At 38.7% G+C, this 24,808-nt stretch overlaps 1 protein-coding gene across 1 annotated transcript in view; it reads right to left on the bottom strand.

Moving 5' to 3' along the window:
- Positions 1-101: 101 nt before the first annotated feature.
- The window catches only part of phactr3b (phosphatase and actin regulator 3b), a 202,716-nt gene continuing 178,009 nt past the window's right edge, over positions 102-24,808 (bottom strand). Inside the window, exons 9-13 of the mRNA XM_065272978.2 lie at positions 7,806-7,861; positions 5,805-5,866; positions 5,404-5,544; positions 4,352-4,428; positions 102-3,872 (exon numbers count right to left, since the gene is read on the bottom strand). Of these exons, the coding sequence (XP_065129050.1) occupies positions 3,857-3,872; positions 4,352-4,428; positions 5,404-5,544; positions 5,805-5,866; positions 7,806-7,861 (352 nt within the window). The 3' untranslated portion in view covers positions 102-3,856. The remainder of the gene's footprint in view (positions 3,873-4,351; positions 4,429-5,403; positions 5,545-5,804; positions 5,867-7,805; positions 7,862-24,808) is intronic.

The following is a 24,808-nucleotide window of genomic DNA, read 5'->3' as shown; positions in this document are numbered from 1 at the left end:
ATCAATTATGCATGAGCTTCAAATACCTTTATCTAAGTGTAATAATGCTGAGTGGCATGTAAATAACTAGCTTAAGTAAAAATGACGATTATAAATAGCCAAACAGGCAATAGCTTGGTCGCATCAGAAATGAGTGGTCATGCAAAAATCATAAAATAAATGTCTTTATTCATAAATATGTCCTCATTGGTGTCAAATGACCTCTGGCAGTGATCTGACTTTTCTTTGTAAGCTTAGAATTTCTTCTCTCTGGTAAGTCCAAGGAGACTTCCATGTCGTTCTGATAAACTATAATAGCAGAGAGGGACAAAAAGCACTAGCCTACCAAAGCTTTTCCACAACGCGTTTTTATTCAGAACATGTGAACCAGCTGAAACGGACAAGGAGATCAGCAATTACATAACGGCTACCGTAGTTGCAACACGCATTTGGAAAAGCGAGGCGCTAGAGAGCACTATTCGTTTGAATGCAAAATAAAATTTCACCACTAGATGGGGGTAAATCCTACTTACAGTCCCTTTAAGTGCTTTTCACACTGGAAAAAGTGAATCCTGGGTTATTCTAAACCCCAGGTTAAAGGAATCCTGGGTTATCCATTTCACGTTTCACACTGTTCATTCTTAACCAGGGGTTAAGAGATAACCTGACCTGATAAAAAGCAATGTCATACTGACTGTTTTAAAATAGCGCACTGTCGATTTAAATAACCGCTTGTCTTACGCTTCCACGTCAGTGACAGAACAGGTTGCATCATAAATCACACTTAGATGTTTTAAGTCTCCTGGGATGTCTTTTTTACTCCGATTCAGGTGTTTTCAGTACACATATGGTGATTTGAGGAATGTGTACTTCAGTTTCTGATTGGCTGTCTGTTGCTAAGCATCATAACATAACATTCTAACCCTGCTTCATTTCACACTGCATGCGTTTGGCACCGCAATGCGGGGTTTACCCCACAGAAGCGGTGCTAACCCTCCTTCAGAGCACTAAAAGGCTTTTCACACAGCGCATAACCCTTGAAATGTTCAACAATGCGCAAGGCAATAAAGTGACCTGAAGAAAACAGTAGTATTAATGTGATAAGGTCATTTTTAAAGGAAAGAATTTTTTTCTCGAAATAAGGCATCTGAATTTTTTGGGCATTTTAAGCAGACTTAAAGATCAAATATTGTCCATGTGTAAATGTAAACCTCCCATTAGGTAATGTCTTGAATACTGTGTGTTGTTGGCACTAATCTTCTTCACAAATTTATTTAAGGTCAGGCAGGAACATAAACAGAAAACTGTTGTTCTGTCCCTGTGTTTGGAGGCCAAATGCATACTTTGAGGTTCAACCGTTAAATTTTATGCTAGTGCTGCTGTCCCTTTAAAACACTTTAACGTTTCCCACAGAGAGCAGTAAATGAGATGCTGAAAAACCTACACACTTCTGTGTCATTTTCAAAATTGTTATCTTTTTAAAAATCTTCTTTTTATGTGCAGTAAAAGATAGAAACTTTTTAGAACAACATAAGGGGGAAAGTAAATGATGAGAGAATTTTCATTTTTGGGTGAATTATCCCTTTAAATGTTATCCCTTTTATTAGTATTGCACAGCATTCGTAAATATGTATGTTTGTGAGCATTGCATTTTAAGTGGCCTTTTGAAAGCTTCGGTCTTTGGTTAAAGTCTATCTTAGTATTCCCTCAGTATATTGTCTCAAGATTAACTTGTAAGCCTGTTACAGGACACATTTGTCTGATACACAGAATATCTGATAATTTGAGTCAAAAATAAGGAATAATCCTGTATGTTTAAAATACACGGTCACCCACATGAAAATGTTATTGCTATTGAGATATTTTGTTCACAGCCCACAAGACTTAATAGAGTCCTCACTTCTTATTGTAAGCATCAACTTTGTCACTTTAAAATTTCTTATGATATGATGAGACAATTGCTCATATACACTCTCAGAAATGACTTTTCTGTCACTGGGGCTGTACCCTTTCTAAAAGTACAGCTTTGCACCAAAGGATTTCATTTTAGTACCTCAGAAGTACATTCTGGAACCAAAGAGAGCTCATTAGTACCTCAAAATAACATATTAGTATCTCAAAGGTACATATTGGTACTAAATGTTTACATATCTGTACCTAATGGTCCTTGCAATTACCTTTTGAAAGGGTGCTGCCCCACTGACAGCTAGGGTACATATTTCGACTTTTTCTAACAATGTAGGTCCTTAAGGTACGGTAATCTACCAAAACTTGTATTCTGTTTTGTAATCATGCAAAGGTACCAAACGGAAACTTAGGGTACAGCCCCAGTGACAGAAAGGGTACAGTTTTGTACCTTTTATTTCTGACAGTGTAGTGTACGAATATCGAGTTATAAACTCCATTAAGTTTACTAACTCCATTGATCTGCTTTCTGCTAGCCCACCTACAGAAGAGAAACACAGTGCTTCCCAGTTCCAGTACTGGTGACCCACATCACTGTTCATTTTGATTGAAATGATCACTGCATTAGCATGGACCTCCTTGTCCTGAACTGGGCATGTCAGATAATGTAGACTAACAGAACCAATGCATCATGATAGGAAAATACAAACTTATTTTCCAAAGAGTAATTATGTAATTACTGATCATTTATGAATGAAGAAATGTGTGAAAAAAATGTAATTTTGTCTTCTAACTCCTAGCTCTGAGGGCCATGTGTGTGACTGAAAATAACAGCTTTTTAAGTTAGTGAGACTTGATATCTTTTGTTAGATTTGATAACATATTAGGAAATCTAATCTTATGCATATAACGCCCTTTTGAAGATATGACTGCACATGATACTACAGCTTTTACTAGTTATGTTTTTGTGTTCCTTTAGGTCAGTGGTGCAGAGCATTGCAGTAGCAGCCAAAAGGCTGTGGGTTCGGGTCCAGGAAATACACAATGGTAAAAAATGTTGCTTTGTAATGCAGTGTAAATAGCTTTGGATAAAGACATCTGCCAAATGCATAAAAGAAAAGGGAAAGTGAAAATAAAAGTGTATCAATGTATCTGAATTCTTTGAAAGGTATATTTATTGTTTTAAAACAAACGTTTTTTTCTAAATTGTCTTGCTTGTTTTGTGACTTTCTGCAATTTTTAAAATAAATGACATTGATATCTTGTTGATAATGCAAAAACATTCAGACATGAAAAGTGGCTTTTAAGTCCAAATACTTGTTGGGCCCACTGCATAAACCCGAACGGGCATATTTAGTAGAGTTACATACACTTTTGTTTCTGCTAAAGCAATGTGTTCAACATTCACTCATTCATTCAAAAAAGACAACAGACATTGTTGATTCATAAAAATCCAAAGCTTGTACTGTACAGACAATAAATAGTCATTGCAAAGGTAAGACATGATTCGTATTTCTCAAACTAACATTTATACAGCTGATAAGAAACTCAAGTTTCAGTAGGAGCCCAGAAACGGTTTGGGGTGTCACTACAGCACCAACACTGTTGTGGGAAAAAGGTTCGAGTGGGTCACATGCTCGACCCATCCCTTCAATTGGCATCGAAAGCCGACCATGTAAAAATGTTTTAAGAAAAGTCTGTGTTTTCTAAACAGTCTTTCACCATCCCTCAAAATACCCCTGAAACGAATAGATGTTGAATATTCTACAAACTTGTAGTTTGACTGAGTGGAGTTTGGAGGGTTTTGGCTTCTTTAGGCTGAAGCTCCAGAGACATAGCCTCCAAGGTTCACTTGCGCCCAAATATCAGGCCCTGCATGGATCACCCATAGACCCGGGCACTGGTCGAAGCCTCCTGAGGTCTTTGACTTCACAGAGATACAGTTAGCATATTCTTCATAGAAGAAACCTTGCTATGGTCGGTGAAACCTGCAGCACAAAGCGAGAAGACACCTGTAAGTGCTTTGTGACAAAAAACACAGCCATCATCCATCACAGGCATATTAATAGAAGTACGTGTGTGAGCTCCAGCAGAGAATTCTGACGTACTGTACTGGGTCCTTGCTCAGCTTTCAGTGTTATTCTTATCCAGAAAAGTTCGGTCTAACATTAAACGTACATAAGCTAAATGTAAGCAAGCATTTGTTATGCATGTCTGCGAGCGCGCGCTAGTGTGTGCTGAATTTACACATCCTACAGTTGTATAATGGAAGGCGACATGGTTATGTTTAGAACAACCTCCTGTATTGATCTATTATGTCCTACACCTTAAACTGTTATGCAAGAGGACATGCAAATTGGAATGGCAAAAATCCACTGTACAGTACATTCAATCCTTTTTTATAAATAGTTACATGAACGCATGATAAAATACAGACACAAAATAAAAAAACGAAAAGAAAACTGACCTGGTCAGGTGCTTGCTTGATGCGTGAACTTCCATCTCGTTGCTTTTGAACTCGTTCAGCTCCTTGCGTATCGCAGCCTGCGAGGCATAAACAACAAAAATGAGTCCCAGATGAGCAGCCACTTGAAAAAAAAGACACGCCAGTGCAGCCAGTCACACAGAATCATATCAAATAAAGCAAGGTACAGTTTTCAGCTATTAAAAAAAATAATTTAAATCATAAATATTAGTGCTGCACAATTAATCGCATCGCAATCGCGATGTCAGCCTGTGCGATTATATGACAGCAAAATGTTGCAATTATATTAAATAAATAAATGTGTGGACTTGTTTACACAAACTTTCTGATAACAGTTTGATGATTTTTCTTGCTGTTTAAAAAAAGAAAGAAAAACGAACAAAAAAGGCAGTGCACGTGTGGCATGCACGTGTGTGGCGTGCGTCGTCACTTGTGTGTGCGCAGCGCGGAAATACCAGAGCGAAGATGAATGCAGAGGAGATTGACAGTGATCTGGTAGCTAAAAAAAAACTCTACGTCTGTTGTATGGCGGTATTTGGATTTTGAATTACTGACACTAAAGTTGCTATCACGTGGCAATACAAAAACATTTCTAGTTTTACAAATACACATTTTAGCATTATCAATAATCTGTGTGTGGATTTTCCTTAAAACCCATCAAGTTGACTCATGATACCATTTATTATAATCGCAACCGCACATCGCAATATTAGCAGCAATAACCGCAATGGGAAAAATTACCCAAATCGTGCAGCCCTAATAAATATTAAACCTATAAATGCTGTCATATTGTGCCACATTAGTGGTAACAATAAGCCGCATTATATCTGCTGGTATCTCCTTGATAAGGCACATAGGGAATTTGCAGAAATAAAAACCAACAACACAAGTTATTCTCATACTTCCTCTTAATTGCTTGCATTTTCTATGAAATTTTGTCAAACTTAAATTTCATTATCCAATAAAAATGCACTAGATCAGAAGGATGTGCGGCCTCTAGATGGCACTCTTTTATGAGTTTTGACTATACACACCTTATCTGCGGCAGATAATCTCGTCCAGGGCTTATCTGCTCTCCTATCATAGTCCTGCGCTTTGGCCACTTCCACATAGTCACTGAAACGGATCAGGATCTTTCTGTCCCGCAGCTCATCAACGGTGGGCCTCTGGTTGAGCTGAAAAGAGAAGAAAGAGGGCATGTCAGTTAAAGGGACGGCTTTTGTTTATAAAGGAAATATTTTTTTCAACGGAATAACAGGATAACATTTTTATTTAAAGTTGAATTTGAATTAGTACCAGTATCTACACTCATCATGTCTTCTTAGACAATAACTGTATGTGTACAAGTATATAGCGAGAATGTGTCTGTGCTTATTTTTGCATCAGAACTTCAGATGAGATCAGTGTTTAGGAACTGCAGGCCGTGTCCACAAACCTTTCTGTTCAGCCTTTGCTTGATTTCTCTCCTTTCTTCCTGCTCTGTCTGGTCATTTCTCTCTGCAAATACAAAATCAGAAACTCACTGAGAAAATGCACAAAAATGCACACCAGAGGCAAACAAAGAAATTATTGATGCGTTTTAAAAATGTATGTTTTCAGGCCAGCCAGTTACAGGAAAAGCAAGCTTATCAGATCTATAATAAAATGTCAACTGTCAAGACTTATTTAACATGTTCAACATTATTTAAGTCTTTTTAATATTCATTTGATTCATATTTAATTTAAAACATTATAATGATGGCTGTGCACTCTTGTTAACCCTTATTAAAAGGCTATGTCTATTTAACAACTGTGCTGCCAGCTGTCATAACTTGACCCCAGCCGGACAAACAGCCCCCTGAACCCTTCTGACCTTCCTTGGCAGCAACAAATAATACATCTGTTGAAGATTAAAGCATTTAATCAGCACAGCACAGGATAATGTTCCTCTTTTTTCTTTGTCCTCTGTGAAATGTGTGCGATTGGCATTATCTGATTTTTAGTTCAGGACGCACAGTATATCAGTTCTTTGCAATGAACCACTTTTTGAAGAAAAGTGTTACCTTGCTTCAGGACACTATGCATTTTGTTTGCCCTTGCTTTGCCTTAAATCTCAAATCATACATTTTCATGTCTTAAGCGTGTGCACGTGGCCCATAGGGAGGCATAGGAGATGCCAAAGTCAGCAGACAGCTGCTCAGAGTCAGGGAGCACAGGTGCCACAGCCCAAGATAGAGGCCTAACAGAGGGGCTCAGATATACCCGTCAAACAATACAAACAATACTCGTCACAAGTGCAGTAAGGACGCGCCCAACTGTGACTAATGAAAAGCCAACTGAGGGGCTGTTATGCTAAAAATACTCTAATATTAGAAATAAATAACTGTACATTTGTATCAATGTTTTACAGTTTTTGCAATTTACACACTTGATATAGTAAAGAAAAAAACCAACCTATGAAACGATATGTTTTTATTTAAAAGTCACTAATTATAAAAAAATTGAGTTGCTTGCTTATAAAAGTTACACAACTGAAAAGCAGTGACATGAAACGCTGATATTAAGGCCAGTTTAATCTGGATAATGATCATGTGTAGACTGCTGTAATCTATCTCAGCCTGTCTGGCCCTCAGACTCTGTAATCAGTAATGTTATTGTTTTAGTGTAATCTAGACAGACTGTGTTTATAATCTCTCTATTCTACACAATTAAAAAATTACATTTATGACTCTCTCTTTTAAATTCCGATTGGTTCTCTAAAATTTCTTCAGAAATACAGAAATTAAACATTTATATTGCAGAACATTATAAATTACAGTGCCCTATTTCAGAATTTGCATGTATAGTAAATATAACTGTAACACTTTACAATAAGGTTTGTGTTGTTAGAATTAGTTAATACATTAGCTAACATGACTCAAGAATGAACAACACCTCTTCAGCATCTTCCTCTTCAGAGTTCGTGTTCATTTCAACATTACTTTAAATCAAAAGTGGTAACTGTTGTTGATATGAGTTAATGCACAATAAACAAACATACACCATTGTACTGACATTAACAAACATTAACAAAAATTAGTAAATGCTAAAAAACTATATATTTCTCATTTTTAGTTTGTTAGCTAAAACATTTACTAATATTAAAAAAACCTATTGTAAAAAACCTTATTGTAAACTGTCACCAAAATAGTTGATACTGCTAGCAGTTTGTATGGGGGTAGCTGTCTGTTTTTGCCGTTTAAATTTTCATATAATTATTATCCATGCAAGTTTAAAGACCTCTTATGCAAATTCATATTTCACACCACATGACTTTTTAAATGAAAACGAAGTTGAAGAGTCTTATTTTACAAGCATGCACTTTTGAACTAACATAGGCAAATTGTAGTATAGCTTATTTCGTGTACAGTATGTGGATATCGATCTACTGTATCATCAGTGCAGATGTCCTACTCACGTTTAAGGATGTTTCGGCTCTCCAGCTCCTCGACTGCTGGTCTTTGGCTCAGTCTCCTGCGAAAAAACACCAAAATCACATTCTGGACCATTTTCAGTTTCCTAAGTGTGTGTGGGAGTCTGTGATCAGCAGCGCGCTCGCGTCAGAAGGAAGGTGCGTGGGGATCCCCGCGCTCCTCGCGTGCTACAGGCACATTCCGCGTCCCATCTCGCGTCTAAACATCGCCACGGACCGTTACATGTGAAGCACCTCCGCATCGGGGAAATGTGCCTGTTTGTTATTATTATCTGCGCTTGAAATTCCCTGATCTGACTGAATAAAGCAGACGGCACTTGATCATCTGAGCGCGATTATTACGCGAAAGCCTCATCGACGAGGAAAAGAGTAAAAAGCGTCCGTTTGTATTAAAGTTGAATATAAACGTGAAAAGGAGATGAGGATGTGATGCTGGTCCTGAGTTTGTCTGCTCTCTGAGTAGTGTGATACTGAGCCTTTACGCATCATTTATAAAGGGGGCGGCGCGAGAGATTCCCACGCACATTCATGGAGGATACTGCTGCAGTTAGGGAAAACAAAATCTCTACGCTCATCTATGATAGATGCTTTCAAACACAAGAGCTTACACGAAATGTACAGATAAAATATAAACCACGACAAGCTTCGTTTTAACAGACAAGGTGACATTTTTACCCAACCATGTGTTAAAAGAATCCAGCATTGTTTAGTGTACGAATCGTTTGCACGCTTTCAGAAAAAAAGGAACAAACAATGTCACTGGCGCGGTACCCTTTCATAAAGTATAGCCTATACCTTTATTTTTTTTTGTACCTAAGGTGCATTTTAATATCTCAAAGGTATATTGGTACCTCTGAGATACATACTGTATTGATACCTCATTGATACAATCTGTACCCACACTCTAAACAATTCAAAAAGCTGCATATAAACAAGTTCAACCCAGCATAAACCCCATCAATATATTTTCTTCACTTTTTCATTTAAAATTTCACATCACATCTCAAGTAGGATGCATTCGAACACAATTGTTGATGAACAGTATGACACCATGATTCATCAGCAAAAGACATCAAAAATGACTTCATAACAAGCTGCTTTTCAAAATTGCAGATCCACTTAGATATTTCAAACACGGTTGATATTTCAAGACCGCTGGGACCATTACCCCAAAAAATATGAGCCATCCGTGGCATAACTGTTATACCACACACTGCAGCTTTGACATGCTACCAGTAGGGAACAGTTTAACAGAAAATAAACGGGAGTAAATTCTTAGGTTTAGGCCAGATGGCATGGAGACGATTGCTCTCGATTTGTAAAGATTTAATCATAGTTGCTACACTCAGTGTATAGTGCAGAGTATAGTTTAGGGCTCAATACAATAAACCTAACTAATAAAAATACAAAGAGAGTGAATTTATTAAACATTTGTAACACATTTGGTTTATTTGTCTTCTTAACCTCTGTCATGAATAAACTGTCATTAAACTCCTGTCCTGCACTGAAGTTAAGTAGGAGCTGTCGCTGCATACAGTAGTGTCTTAATTTGTTCTAAAATACAAACATGCCCCTTATTCACCAAACTATTTGCCTGACATAATAAATGCTGCACTGTTACAGATACATTTAAATTTTTTCTATGTATCAAATGATGATCACATAAACAAATGCATGTTACTGATCAAGCCCACATTTTAAAAAGCCTATTTAGCTGTCTTGATCAGGATGTGGAGTGCCCAAGACCAACCCACATGCTAGAAAATACATCCTTTGCTAATTTTTGAGAATGTATCCGGCATTGCTTTGTATTACAGGATGCTAATACAATGCACACAGTGTGTGTAAGTAAACAAATCTACAGTATTAACTGCATGGGTTCATTCATTCTTACTGAATATCCCATAGTGTGTGAAACTTAAACATTAAAAACATTAAAACCCAGGATTTGTTCCTAAAATATTCAATATTTCTAAAATACATACATTCAATTTTAAAAGTACAGTACTGTAGATCCATTATAGAAGCAATACTGATAAAAGCATTTTTAAAACAATACACCATCTCAGAAGGTGCTTTGACGTGTGAAGTGCAGAAAATCATATTGCTGTCCTTATTTAACCACAGAAAAGCTTCTAAGCCTTGCCAACCAAAAACCCCCCAGAAGTCTTGATCTTTCCTGAAGATTATTAATTTCTTCCACTTATTATGAAACATGAGGACGGGACTTATCGAGCGACCCACAAATGTGTCAGAGTGATAAGCTGGTTATAAGAACAGACCCTAATGGGATTGTCAAGTGAGTGCTTGTGAGTCAGCCTGAATTTCATGGGCTGACATTGCCCACTGATGTGTGCTTTAATGCCCTACTCTTTTCTATTTGACCCAGCCGAGGAGTCCATGGTATGAAGGAAGTTTCAGACACTCACTGGATGCATGGGTGGCTATTGTGTCTTTGATTGACAGCCAAGCGTGTCCTGGACACCCAGAGGGACAAGGATGCCAAGGATTATTATAAAAGTTTACATCTATGACAAGGAATAGTTTGAACGTCTATGTAACTTCTTTTAAAGATGCCTCTTTGAGGACCTTTTTTATTTCAGCCTGTCCTACAAAGTAATAGCATAAGAAAGACTGAACGTATTATAATATGTTGTTTTTTATTCTTAAATATTATATTGAAACGTTATCAGCAACAACAGCATATTTAATTAAAGGCCACCTATTTAATTGCTAAATAACGACCTTATTTTGTGTATTTGGTATAACACAATGTGTTATTTGGTTTGCGGTTCAAAAAACACATTATTTTCCCCATACCGTACATTTATGTAGCTCCAGATTTCACTCTCTTCCTGAAAACTCAGCGATTTGAAAAGCGCCATGTCACTGATTGGGCAGCTAATCTGTACGTTGTGATTGGCGTGAATACGTACTGTATGACGTCAACCGGAAATGTTAGACCATGTAAGAAAGATTCGGTCACAATGCAATGCTAACAGGAGTAAATTAACAGGCTGAGTCCGAAGCGGGAGGAATACTGATAATGTCGCTCTTGTCTGCATCACCAATACCAGGAAGTAAGCAGTTGCCTAAAATCTGTCTGTTGTTGTAGTCCAGGAAAAGAGATATACGTTGGAGACGGTAACTTGCGTCATTGTTTACTTTGGGGTTTGTACCTTTTGCATGTGGTTCACATTTACTAATACACACTAACACACCATAGGAAATGTAAAATCGTGAATAAGACCATAGGTGCCCTTTAATCAATTTAATTAAGCACACACACACACACACACACACACACACACACACACACACACACACACACACACACACACACCCAGAGCAGTGGCCAGTATCACTGCAGCACCCCGGGAGCAACTGGGCAAAGACGCGCATCAAGGGCACATCAGTCACTACCTGCCTGGTTATTTTCAACCCAGTGTTGGGTCAAAAAGGGATGAACCCAATCCGTTGGGTTGTAATTTAATCTATGCTGAATTGGTTCAACCAAAAAATGCTGGGTTAATTCATTTAACTCGGTGGCTGGGTTTATCCATACATTTTTGACCCAACGTTAGGTTGAAAAAAGCCAGCAAGTGTACTGTTTTATGTCTTATTGAAACCTTTGTACTGCATTTCAGAGCATACTAAGATAAACTGTTTAAATATTCTGAAATGGACGGTAAATGCTGAAATACAACTTTATCATAATGACCAGCGCTACGTACAGTACGCAAAACTATAATATTCGAAAGTATATAACTATTCAAAATACTATATCTAAACGTACAACTTGAAAAAATATAAAAGTACATAAAGGCTCAGACATAAAAGCAGTTTTATTCTGGACTAACTGTTAATAATTCATCAAATGTCCAGATTGACCCCAGGTCTGCTCTTTAGAATGGAGCAACATGTAGCCTTAGCAAAGAGTTAGTGGTCTCAGTCGGTCCCTGTATCACCCACAGAGAGAACAACATGAGGTCTGATCTTCAAACACCTTCACACTACACTTACTCTTAAAAGTGATACGTGCGTGAGATGGCACCCGCTGCACTTCAAACAGTTGTGAGATGCAACAGTTCATTTCAGTAAATTCAGTAAATGTTGCTTTTATTTACACAAATACATTTCTAACAAAAAGTATAAGAGAAACTGAACTGAGTCAAACTACTAATTACCTCATACTGTTTATTTTTGACTTATTCAGCTCTTACCTTAAATACTATAGATTCTGTCCTCGTGTGGCCAGAACTGGAAATGAACACAAATTGATTTGCTGTAGGGTTAAAACAATGTCCGCCATAAGGAGCTGTCTATATATAGTCAACAGAGCAACTCAGCCCTTTCCAGTAATCAATTTCCAAAAGTGGGAGTTTTCATTTGTAGCAGTGTGGTGGGTCAATGCTAATATTACAATATATATTGTGCTGATGAAACATCACACATTTTAATGACAGCAGCTCTTGATTTCACTTAAGACAGTAAATGAGCCCTCCATGCATTGAAAGTCGTGAGGTAGAGATGCAGCTATAAATTGATGCTTCTAAAAATGAGGTGCTTGTTTTTAAGCGGTTTGGGTTCATTTAAGGTTACACAGCAGAAAATACTGAACAACATTACTGTGTATATTCTTCAGTTCATGCGTGTGGCTGTTGTGGATAAACCTCTCCTGTCTTTACTGTCTCGACTGATCTTGTTTGGCCAAGATCTGTCAAGAACTTGTTGTTTACAAGAACATGGTGGCGACTTGCAAAGGGGACAGTAATGAATGATCAAAATATATCTGTATGCTTTAATCGACTGTGTTTAATTAAAATAAACTGCAAGGACAGCACATTTGCTTGCATATTATCCATAAATAAGTAACAAATGGCAGAAATCTAACAAAGATGAGCAGGTTTACATTTGTGTTTGTTGAATCTGCTTAGTAACTTTAAATATTCCAGCGTCAAAATGGACAGAAACATTCCATTGAAAGATACATCGATATGTACAAAAGGCAACATATTTTAGGTTAAGCAGAAATTTAAACAAAGGTATGTATGGCGAGTGACCCTGGGTTGGAGCTTGGACAGACGGGAATATTATTATTGAAAAACATTTTAAATTTTAGCCTGTTCCTAACAGAAAGCTAAGCTCTGGAACTGACACAGTCGATCACTTTAAGTCTAAACTGAAGACTTTTCTCTTCAACAAACTATTCACATAATTTGTCTAGTAAATGTACTTATCTCGCAATAGTTTGACTGTACGGAACAAAGCATTCACATAACTTGTCTGGGTAATATACTGTTATGCCTGTTGACACTTGCATTGAACAGTTTTTTCCTCCTAGGCCTAAAAAGTCGGGAGGTTTTTCTCCTAGGGAGTCGCCCGACATTGGCTTAACTTAGCACCCTCTTCTATACGTTGATTAATCTACTGTCAATTTTTCTGTGTTTTTCCCTGCTTCTATTAATGTAAAGCTGCTTTAAAACAATTACCAATTGTGAAAAACGCTATATAAATAAAATTGAATTTATTAATTACTTCAGAAGACTTTGACAAGCCTTTGACATTGATGTGGTCTTTTGAACTGTTGTTGTATGGAATAAAACTGCATGCCGATTGTTAACACACATCATACTGTAAGTGCGGCAAAATAAAACAATCTACATTTTTGGTTAATAAAGGAGAAAAGACCTAGGAGAAATCTCATTTTTCCTTTACAGATCTGAAATACGTAACTCTGGTGAAATAGGATAAAGGCAATAGTATGAAGCTGCCTACTGTTTAATTTGTTGTGTATGGTATTGTGCCAGTGATGACTGAATTATCAAGTGTATTCAAATGTAAATATAGAGCTTCAGGCTGGCAGCTCTGTAGTGACAGCATGTAATTTCAGAATCTGGACTATTTCAGATTTGTAAAGACGATGTAACATCCAGGGATAGCGTCATGAGCACCCCTTGTGATATCTAGCTATGACATTCACATGGATTGTCGCCTGGTTGTAAAGTTAGGCTTAATTAAGAATACAGGCCAGTTGATCATTTTCAGTCACGTGACCCTGAATCCTGTACTTAAAAAGAATGTGGGGTGGAATACATTTTTTTAATGAAAATCGTTTATTAAGTGAATTTATGTAAAAAATTACATTTACATTGTTATATTGATTTACAGAGCCTGTGTACTGAAACACAACTAAAGGTCATGACTCCATCAGAAACCAGAGATGTCTCATGTGTGACAGATTCACAGCCACAATGTAAAAGTGATCAAAATGTAAATTTGCTATACATTATGTGTATCTTACTAGGTCCTCTTTCCGGCAACAATCCCAGAAGATTAACGGAACGAGTTTTTGTTCACACAGACACTTGTCTGGCAATTTTACGGGTATTTTCTGGGACCAGAGGTCTGTGTGAATGGGGTTTAAGATACGCGGGTAACCCTCTGTGTGAACAAGAAGCCGCAAGAATGCCGTAATGGCCGTGTCGAAGTGAGGACGCGCGCGTCATCATCACAACACAAGTTATGGTTCAGCTCCTTACAACGAGAGATAACATGAATATAAACATTCACCACGAGAAATATTGCAAACTAGATTGAAGCAGTTATCAGGAAATGATAAATGAGACGCAAAATCAATGATGCACGTGCCGTAGTGAGGACGCGCGTGTCATGGCATCATGAAGTTGGTTCAACTCTTTAAAATAAGGGATTTACAACATTCATTACGAGAAATGTCAGCAAACTGGACTGAAGCAGATATCAGGTAAGTTAGCTCGTCACTTACTGCGTTGAAACGGAGATCATTCAGCAGCATAATATCGCGTCACGTGCTCATTTGAGCTATAATAAATGAAAATACCCGCGCGTCATCCCAACAAGATATATCGTTCAGCTCCTCAAAATGCGGGTTTTAAATGCATATAAACAATCATGATGAGAAATGTCTGAAAACTGTATCAAAGTAGAGATCAGGGAGCTCGTCAAATATCCACTCTGAAGCTGAGATCATTCACCAGCATAGAACTGTGCGTTCACGCGCTCCTTTGTAGTCTTATCATAAACAAAAATGCACGCGAGTTGTTTCTGGAGAGAGAAATAATAAATAATATGCAAACTTCAGACGCTGCGTAGAAGAGAGGGCGGGACCAGGGGCGCCGCTAGCAATTTTGGGCCCTATGAAAAAATAGGGGGTCAGGCCCCCCCCATACCCATTTCGTACCAAACATACAATCCAACCTACTGTAGCTATTCAAAATCTTTGTCTGTAATTTAATAATACAGAACTATTTATTTTGATATTGTTTTGACCACAGTTATCAGTATTTATAGATACCTAAAATGTCTGCAGCTAAGATAATTTATTGTGCAATGCAAATTTAATTGAAAAATACAGTACATTAATCGAATATTCAGAGAAAATGCAACATTCTTAAAGATTAAAGATAAATGTGACCATGCCTGTGAAAACCCAGCTGAAGTATTTCTTTGTGATTTACTGTTTTCCACATAAAATCATCCTATATAATGTAAAGAACATTTGTGAAAATATAAACTTGATATCTTTAATATTGACTGAGTAATGTCATGTCAGCGATTGAAATCATAGTGAAATTAATGCTTGAAATTAAACTGTGATGCTTTTTATCTCACAATAAGATTTGAGGCTTTAGTCTGATTTTCAGAGACAGTCTCAGTGACATACTGTATACTTGAGCTGTTACACACACGAGACATTGTAACATTTAAAAATGGCGAACAACAACAATGCATCTTTTCTATGTACATTCTGCCTGAAATAAGACTGGGTCAACAATGCTTGACCAAAGCGGCGTGGTGAGCTTGAACCTGCTTACATCACGAGGCATTTTTTGGACCCAACATTCAATAAGAAAATTCAACTGCAGTAGCCACCGTTCAACCTGAAGATGGCAGCACTCAGACGTTTTTACACCAGTATTGAAACACTTTATATCCAAATGTCAAAAAACTTACTAAAATCAATGAACAGCACTAATAAAACCCCATTCTTACAGATCATTAACTAAAAAAAGTTGGTTTAGGGTTTATTACTCTTTGAGAAAACAGCTATACTGTTATTAAATGAGACTGTTTTTTAATCAACGGGGCTCTAAAATGAAATGAATGACAACTATAGCAGATTACGACATAGATTTCCATTGATTTATTAACCCTGTTGCAAGTTGAGAAGCTTTAATATACATAATTTGACTAGTTTAGCCTTAGTTGCATTTCAGTTTTATCACAACCAACTCGATTTAAGACTGCATAAAAATCCTTTCTTTGCATATTGCGTTACAAAACAAAACAGTGTGTAACCGATCACATTTCTAGTTTATGTTAATTAGTTTATACGGGCTACGTTAATTTAAACAGCTTATAAGGGCTGACTTCGCGTTAGAATCATAACACAAAACAGGGAACGTAAATCACCTTGTGTTTTTTTAAACTGGGGTGAACAGAGCGAAGACTTTACAGTGGAAAGAAAACTGCATTGTATTGCTCCACATTGTGTAAACTGCATTTATAGTAAGGAAGTGCACATGCAGATATCATAGGAAATAGCAGTAAATACACACACCTTGTTCTCTTCTGAAGTTCACGCGCACTGTGAGACCGTGGATTGAAGACGGCGCTAAAACGCAGAGTAAAGACGGGGCGGAGCTAAGAGGGCTCAGCTTAAGGGGGTTGCGTGTGCGGCACAGTCCTTGCCTGGGGCCCTCAAAAGTTCATGGGCCCTTAGAATCGTCCTAACTTTTCCCCCCTTTACGGCGCCCCTGGGCGGGACTTTCAATAGGTCGCGTGTCTTTCCGGGACCGTCACATGCCGGGTAAACTTGGCAGTGTGAATGAAAAAAAAAATCGAACTATTCCGGAAAAATCCAGTATGCATATCCCGTGTATTTTACGGAATTTCTGTGTGAAAAGGGCTTAAGTAGATCTTAAAAACGATCGTACGAATCATTTAAGACTTACAGGCCGTTTCCCAAAAGATTTGTAGCTTAAGTAGCACTTGAAAATCATCGTAGATCTACGAATGCTCTGGAGTTAATTCATAAGTGCGTCATAAGACAACAGAGTTACAAGATCACCCGCAGGACAACCAGCAAATTGCACTCCTGCAATGACGATAACGTAATGTTTTAAATGTATGTTTATTTATTGGGTTCTTCTTTGTTTATTTTGATTAAATTAATTTAATATAAATTCAAATAAGAAATCAAATTTAAATGACTGAACATAAATTAATAAAGAAGGAAAACCTATTTGGTACAATTTTGGTTAAAGTTGGTAGGCTACTAGCAAATCGATAAATGGTTCCTACAAATTGCTGCTATATTTCATCAACAATTAAAAAAAATGTTTTGAAGGGAAATGGCATCTGATCCATACAATTTAAGTTTTTAAGGCTTTTATAATCTTCACACATCACACACTGCTTTTCATCTATTCCACTAAATTCAGAAGGCAATTCTTGAAGAAACGCAACACCTATCTAACACTAATCTAAATCTATTATTATAAAGAAACATCTGAAGTACAAACACAAACATCTAATTTATTGCATATTTCTTTTCTTTAAGCTGAAGAGCGTGCAGAACTGTACACAGCGTATCTTTGAGTTGGTCTCTATGCAACAGACTGGCTGTGTGGGGCTTGCATTATAGTTAACATTGTCAAAATGTTTCTTGAGAAATTAATATTTAACAAATGTATATTTAGCTAAGAGATTAATATTACAGCTAAGAAAGAGGTTTCCTTATTGGGCTGCTTTTATAAAATAAAACCGACATCTACCCCTTTACTGACTAGCCTGTGTTGCCTAGCAACACCAGCAGCTATTGATTTCACTAAAGACAGTAATGAGCCCTCCATGCATTGAACTGCAGCGTGAGTCGTGAGGTAGAGATGCAGCTATAAATGGATGCTTCTAAAAATAGCAGCTGACTGGGTTTTCGCATTGGAGTCTTTTTTAGACTGGTGTTTTCTGGAAAGGCGATTACAAGAGGCTATTTTCTCCTGCATTGTAGACTACACATTATATGTGGTAGATGTCAAATTAGTAATTAGTTTCTGCATATTCAAGGGTATCTATTGCATTCTCAAAATACTGCATAATAAAATGATAACACTGCATTTTTAGCTTTAAGTGTGTATGTTTTGTTTAACTGTTTTAAATATATTGACTTCTATATAATTAAATAAACACATATTATGTAGGATTAAGTAAGTGATAATGTCCAGCTGAACATAAATTATCCTGTTTATTACACTTCTACTGTAATGATCAAGCAAGTAATACTATATATATAGGTAATAAAATGTTATTACATTTAATTTGTTTTGAAAACAAAGTGTTCAAATATACTGTTTAGCAATCTTTTTTCAAAAATATTTGACGTCAGAATGTCAATTTACCAATCACAATAAAGTGCTCCATTAAGCTGTGTAAAAAAAGGATACTAGGACTGTTAAACTTGTTTTGTGATTATGAGAAAATACATGCTTAATATTGAAATCTGCTCTTATATAAAACACAATATTACTCAAATGTAATATTCACAATTTATGCTTTTTGCATTGCATGTACAGTAGGTGTCAGATGTATGTGTGCTATCAGCAACTAAAGCTGGCACCTAAAAAATTTTAATATGTAACTGGATTTTTTAAGGAACATGTAGGCGGCGTGTTATTTAAGAAATGGGCCATTGGCAAAAAATGAACAGCATTGGATGCTAAAGAGCCAGCTGTCTTCATCTCGCTTTGTACTCCAGCCATGTCTCTCCATCACGCGCTCTTCTGCTCTCGTAAAGGCTGAGCATTTGCGGAGGACGGGTGTGGAGGCGAGACGAGGGGAAAGCATGGCCATGAATAATTCATCAATTCACTGGTCTATATTTAACTACAGCTACAGTCATTTGGGGAGGGCCAGGCATTAATGTTTGACAGTGGCTATTGATAGTAAGGTCATCCCAGAAGGGGTTTAAGGCTCTGCCGATGGGACAGGTTACAGGCGTAAGATCACTGCAGCAAGCCAGGGTCGATGTGAAGCAGTGAGTCACTACGTAAGGATTGGAAAGTGGCAGTATGGTGGGCTGTGGGGGGCCTGAATGCAAAATCTTCCCCCGCTGAAGGTAGCAACAGTGACGTAAGGGATCGATCAGGACTCCTGCTGCAGTTTTCAGAGCGACTGACAATGCAGCAGGCTAAATATAGAATCAGAGAGGAATCCCCGTCTCTCGTCCAACCCACTGCTCTGAAACTGGTGCAGTCTGGCACAATTAAAATGCTGATGTTCAGATAACAGTGTTATACAAGAACACATAAGACTAGAAGTTATACAATGCTGACAGATAGATGATGATATTGATCAGCTTAAAAGAGGCACCAAACACTACCTTAATTCTGAACCAGGCTACAACAAAATATGTTACATAACATCAAGAGTATAATAACGCTGTATACAACAAAATAATGTCATAAGTAACTATTACATGACACATTAAAAATCTAGAATTCACAATTTAATTGAATTGTCAAAATAAATGTAAAAACTTGAATCAGAAATATTTATGACATTAAATGTGGCCATGTTAGCTCTTTTGTACAAAACGTCAGTTCCCTTTCGATACGGTTCACTCGTCAGTAGCTACCGCTATGGGGGAACCTCCTGTTTTCTCCGCGATTGAAGCCTATTGATAAATAAATGAAATGAAATGATATTGGTTAATGTCTGTGAAAATTACAGATAAATGGCGGAGAGATCAGCGTAAGCTCCCCTTTATTCTCCTTCAGCACTATCCTTCTCTCTTCTCTGAAGAAGAACCTCTACTCCCCTTTGAAATAAGCCTCACAGCGGATTCAAGGCCCAGCGTCTTCCCCTGCCGCTTTCTGGCTGATATAAGAGCAAATTTCAGACTAAAAGAGCAGAAGCGCATTGAGATAATGTCGCTTTAGCATTGTGCCTGTAGAGTCATCCCCAGGGTGCTCTCTCTCCTCGCGGTCAACCCATCAATTTTGTCCAGGAGGACCAGCGCCCCCTGCTGAGCACTAGTGGCATGGTTTCTTTTGGAGTTGGTGACGTGGTGGAGGTGATGTCGTCCTCCGATGAGTTGGAGGATTGGGAGGCTTCAGACGAAGACGTCCACGCTGCTGAAGAACCCAGGGAGTCACGCCCCCTACCTGACTCGAAGCTCATCTGCATCTTGACCAAAGCAACAGCGGAGCTCGAACTTCAGTGGTTGCCGCCATCAGAGCTAGAGCACAGGTAGCTTGATGAATGGTTCCTGCAACCTGGCGCCGTCAAACAGCTCGCCAACTGCAGGCGCCGTTCTTCCCTTTGGTCCACCAGGAGCTCACAAAATCTTGGCGCGCCCCTCACTCCACCCTAGTGCAGAGCTCCCTCTCCCAGGTCCTTTCGATGGTAGACGGCGCGGATGAGCGCAGCTATTCCAAGCTGCCGCCGCTTGAGGAGTCTATAGCTGCCCACATCTGCCCATCCTTGGCCGGTGGTTGGAGAGCGAAGCTGAATCATCCGTCCAAGCCCTGCCATCTGACGTCATAACTAGCGTCAAAATCCAACGCCGCTGATGGCAACACCGCTTCTGCTCTCCATACTATGGCAGTGCTGCAGGTTTATCAAGCAAAGCTCCTCATTGACATGGATGAGGCAGGCCCAAACCTGGGATCTTTCAAAGACCTGCGCAGTGTTCAATCAGAGCGTTAAAAATGTATACAAACCGTTCTGCCACATATCTAAAGTCAGATCAGCTGTTCGTAAGCTTCGCGGATCACTCATTAGGTATGCCGGTCAATAAAGAGAGATCTAAATGGATCGTTACATACCGTTTACATCCCATATAAATATATACAGTATATATATCTCCCAAGGGTTTTTTCCCCTCCTAGGACTTTTTGTTTCTCCCAGGCGAAAAAAATTTTGGGAGGTTTTTCTCCTAGGGGGTTTTCAACCTCAGAGGGTCAGTCGACATTGGCTTAACTAAGCATCCTCTTGTATACGATACATTATTAATACGCTCACTTGTAAAGTTTATTCATAGCCGCTGTATTTTGCTAAAATGGTCCTAACATTTTGGTACAGATATACATATCTTTGAGGTACCAGTATGCACATTTTAGATACAAAGGTGTAGTTTTTGAAAAGTTACCACCCCAGTGACAGCTTCTGTACCTTGTTGTAGCCTACCTTTATTTCTGAGTGTACTTATTAATCATGTTTATCTCAAATGTCAAATTTGACCGTGCCTGTAAAAAACAACCTAAATATTATCATAATTTTTTTGGTGATTGACTGTTTTCTAAATAAAATCATTGTACACAATAGCATCTACATTAGACCTCTTTAATATTGACTGAGTATAGGGTCAAGCCAAAGATTGTACTGTGTGAATCCTAATTCCCAAATAAACCTACAACTACGCTATGCATTATTCACAGTAACTGTGCAGCTACTGTATATACCTGTAAAATTAAGCAATTTTGTCAAATACATTTTTTGTTTCTTATTTTTATAATTTAATACTTATTTTTTACATTGTATCCACAGTAAGAAATCTGATCCGCAAATGAAACTCGATTTAGTATTTGAAGCTATGAAAAACAACCTATGGTCATGTGAGGCTTTCCTTGACAAGTTGTCTCTAAAGAAGATTTCTGAAAAACTGGACCACAGATACTATGTGTATTGTACACCCTGCTGTCCCCCTGCTGTTGTTGCGACTGGGGGAGCTGCACCTGTGTTTACCCACCACGTCTGGATAGCTCCAGTTACACAGCCGACCTGCTGAATATTTTGCTTTGGGTTTCTGGTTCTCACAGTCTGACTCACATGCATGGACATATTTTCACTTGACATAAGTTTCTGTTTCTTCGTGTTACACATAAAAGTAATAAAAAACTATGATTAACTCACTGTTAGAAAAAATAGTCACAATATGTCCCCCAGCTGTCACTGGGGCAGCCCCATTGAAAAGGGTCCTAATATGTACCATTAGGTACGGAAATGTGTATATTTGAAAAAAATCAGGTCGGGGCGGACCACAGATGTAAACAAGCCACGCCCCTTCCTAGTTTCCACCTCGAGGAGGTCCCAAAGTCAACCCAATGACCAGGCAAACACAAGCGTAAGTAAAATTTAAAAGTCACTCTCTTTAATTTATTTAAAAGAGATAGGAAAAAGGGGCAAGGGTGAATTAAAATAAGGGTCTCTCCTTCTACTCCCCAGGTGAGCCGGGAAGAAGGGGGGGGGACAGCAGGGCGAGGCTCCTATGCCTTGGCTCCTTGATCCCGTGGTGCCCTCCTTTTCCTCCTGGAGGCAGATTAAAACAGGGTAAGTGGTGGTTCGATGCTGATTATACCCAAGTGTTTTTCCGGTGACAGGCTGATCTTAACCCTTTGCGTTCCACCAGGGTATATCGGGTATGGTACTCAGATTCTCTCTCTCCCTTTCCCTGCAGGCTCGTAGCTAGTCAGCTCGTGACGACGTACAGGTAAATACTTCACAGGTATGGTGTTCAAGTTCTCTCTCCTTCTGCAGGCTCTTAGCTGTAACACAGAGGATTTCGTAGCAGACACTGGGGCTTTCACTCTCACCTAGTCAGCTCGTGACAACGTGCAGGTAAGTGCTTCACAGGTATGGCGTTCAGGTTCTCTCTCCTTCTGCAGGCTTTTAGCTATAACACAGCAGATTGCATCACAGACACTGGGGCTTTAACGCTCACCTAGTCGACTTATGACGACGTGCAGGTAAGTACTTCACAGGTATGGTATTCAGATTCTCTCTCTCTCTCTCTCTCTCTCTCTCTCTCTGGAATGGGCGTTGGAAGTGTAAGCCAGTAAGATAAGACGTCGCTGATGCGGCCCCGTGCTTCTCCCAGGATCGTCACTACCGGCTCCGTGGCAGGGCCGTCAACCTAAATACTGAAAGCTCACAACACAGGTTGGACACGTTGGCTCCACAATACACACTGTATCAGACACTGAGTACTCACTATGGTTTACATTGGCCTCCTTTGTCTCCTTCTCCTATAGACCAATGGGATCCTCTTCACCCGTATCCAAATACACCACTCTAATCTTCGTCAGCGGCCCATACGGTGAGTGGTTCCTCTTCAATACTCCAAACGCAACAGTAATGCAAATAAATCCATGAGTATTCAAACACTTCATAGACAACACATACTCAGCCTCTGGCTCTGTTTTACTCTTCTGCTTTGTTCCCAGTAAACAACCTCCTTACTGTTTCCAGCGTGACTGTGCCCAGGTCCTTTCTCTTCAACACCGAAACGGTTTGTCCACACAGCACAACTTCCACAGCTCCAATAATGAGCGTTCTCGCTGACAAGTAACTTCCCACACACGACCACGCCGTCCTTTCGCCCGGACCAGCCCCGCACTCTTTCCGCCCGCTTTCTAGCGGTCGCCGGATCAGCGGAGCCTGCAGACTCTTCGGAGGCTGGTCTTCGTGGTGCTGCCCAAGGCGGAAGTTCACCTGCCCGAAATCGACTCCCTTCTGCTTCATCAGCCCGTCTTTTGAGTCTGTCATAATCATAAGACCCGCCCAGTAAGTGATCGCTGCCTCATCTCCCACACCTGTAGCAAATCAAGCCTGATTCGCTGCCATGGAAACCCAGGAAGTAAACGGGGGTTTGAAAAATCTGGTCCGGGCGGAACCTCTCCTCTCCATTTTTGGTTCCGCCCTAAGTCACCCTGTGACATATATATATATACATACAAGAAATTGACCTCTGAAGACTAATATGAACTCTTTAGGTGCAAAGCTGTACTTTTTGAAAGGGTACAGCCCCAGGGACAGCTTACCATTTTGACAATTAAAAAATAAATCTGACATTGCATATATTGTAAATATTTGCAAAATACTAATCTAGGATATTAAATGGTTGGGATTGCTAACATAACCTTTAAAATACCTAAAGTATAAAATTTGCAGTGTAACTAATCCTTCACTGTTCAGGCAAACAGAGATTAAGGTTAACACAAATCATGTGTCTCTTATAAAATCTAATAGCTATGACGTCCTTGTGTTCCCAAGCATTGGCCATTGCAAGAACCTGTGTACAACAACACAACTAAAGATCACAGTCTCATCACCATCAGAATCAAGCCATGTCTGATGTGTGACAGATTGAAAAAGTGATACAAATGTCAAATGCTTTACGGTGCTTTTACAGGATAAGCATCATGTTTCAAAGTCTCACTTAGGTGAAGTGTGTATATAACATATAAGTTATAACATACAAGAGTTCTGTCTTCAAAAATTATGTAACAAGAATCTTGGGCTGCATGATATTTAAGAAAAATGCGCTAACTTCCTAAACAATGCAATTTGAGCTACAATTATTGCTTTAAGTTTTTTTTAAATCAATTTAAGTTATAATAAAATATATTTAACCACTGAAAACAAAATAACCAATATACATTTTACACATTTTCTAGGAAAAGAAAGCATCACTCTCGCCATGCAGTCTTCCCACATAGAAGGTGACCTTCTCGCGACTTTTCGCAACGTTCCCTAAAAGTTCTCTAAAGGGGATACAATTCTGAACCTTTAGAGAACATTAGGTACATTCCTAAAACGTCCTTTGTTGGTTATAAAAGTCTTGCAGCATACGACTTTGGGGGGATGTCTGAGATATTAACAGAACATTCCCACATGGTACTATTTCGGTAAGAACAAAAAACGTTACGGATATGACTGTAGGAAGACGTTCCATATTGGTTATTTTGTGGTCACATAAGAACGTTACAGAGAGGACACCTGAGACATTAACAGCACATTCCCACATGGTACTATTTTGATCATATCATAACGTTCCTGATTGACTGTAGCGGGACATTCCTTATTGGTTATCCTGTGGCCACATAAGAACGTTACAGAAAGGACATTTGGAACAGTAACAGAACATTCCCACATGGCCCTCTGTTGGT

Source organism: Paramisgurnus dabryanus, chromosome 14 (assembly GCF_030506205.2).
Source record: "Paramisgurnus dabryanus chromosome 14, PD_genome_1.1, whole genome shotgun sequence".
In the NCBI taxonomy this organism is placed as follows: Eukaryota; Metazoa; Chordata; class Actinopteri; order Cypriniformes; family Cobitidae; genus Paramisgurnus; species Paramisgurnus dabryanus.
Note: the sequence above shows the minus strand (reverse complement) of the source record. Positions and strands in the feature narration are given on the sequence as shown.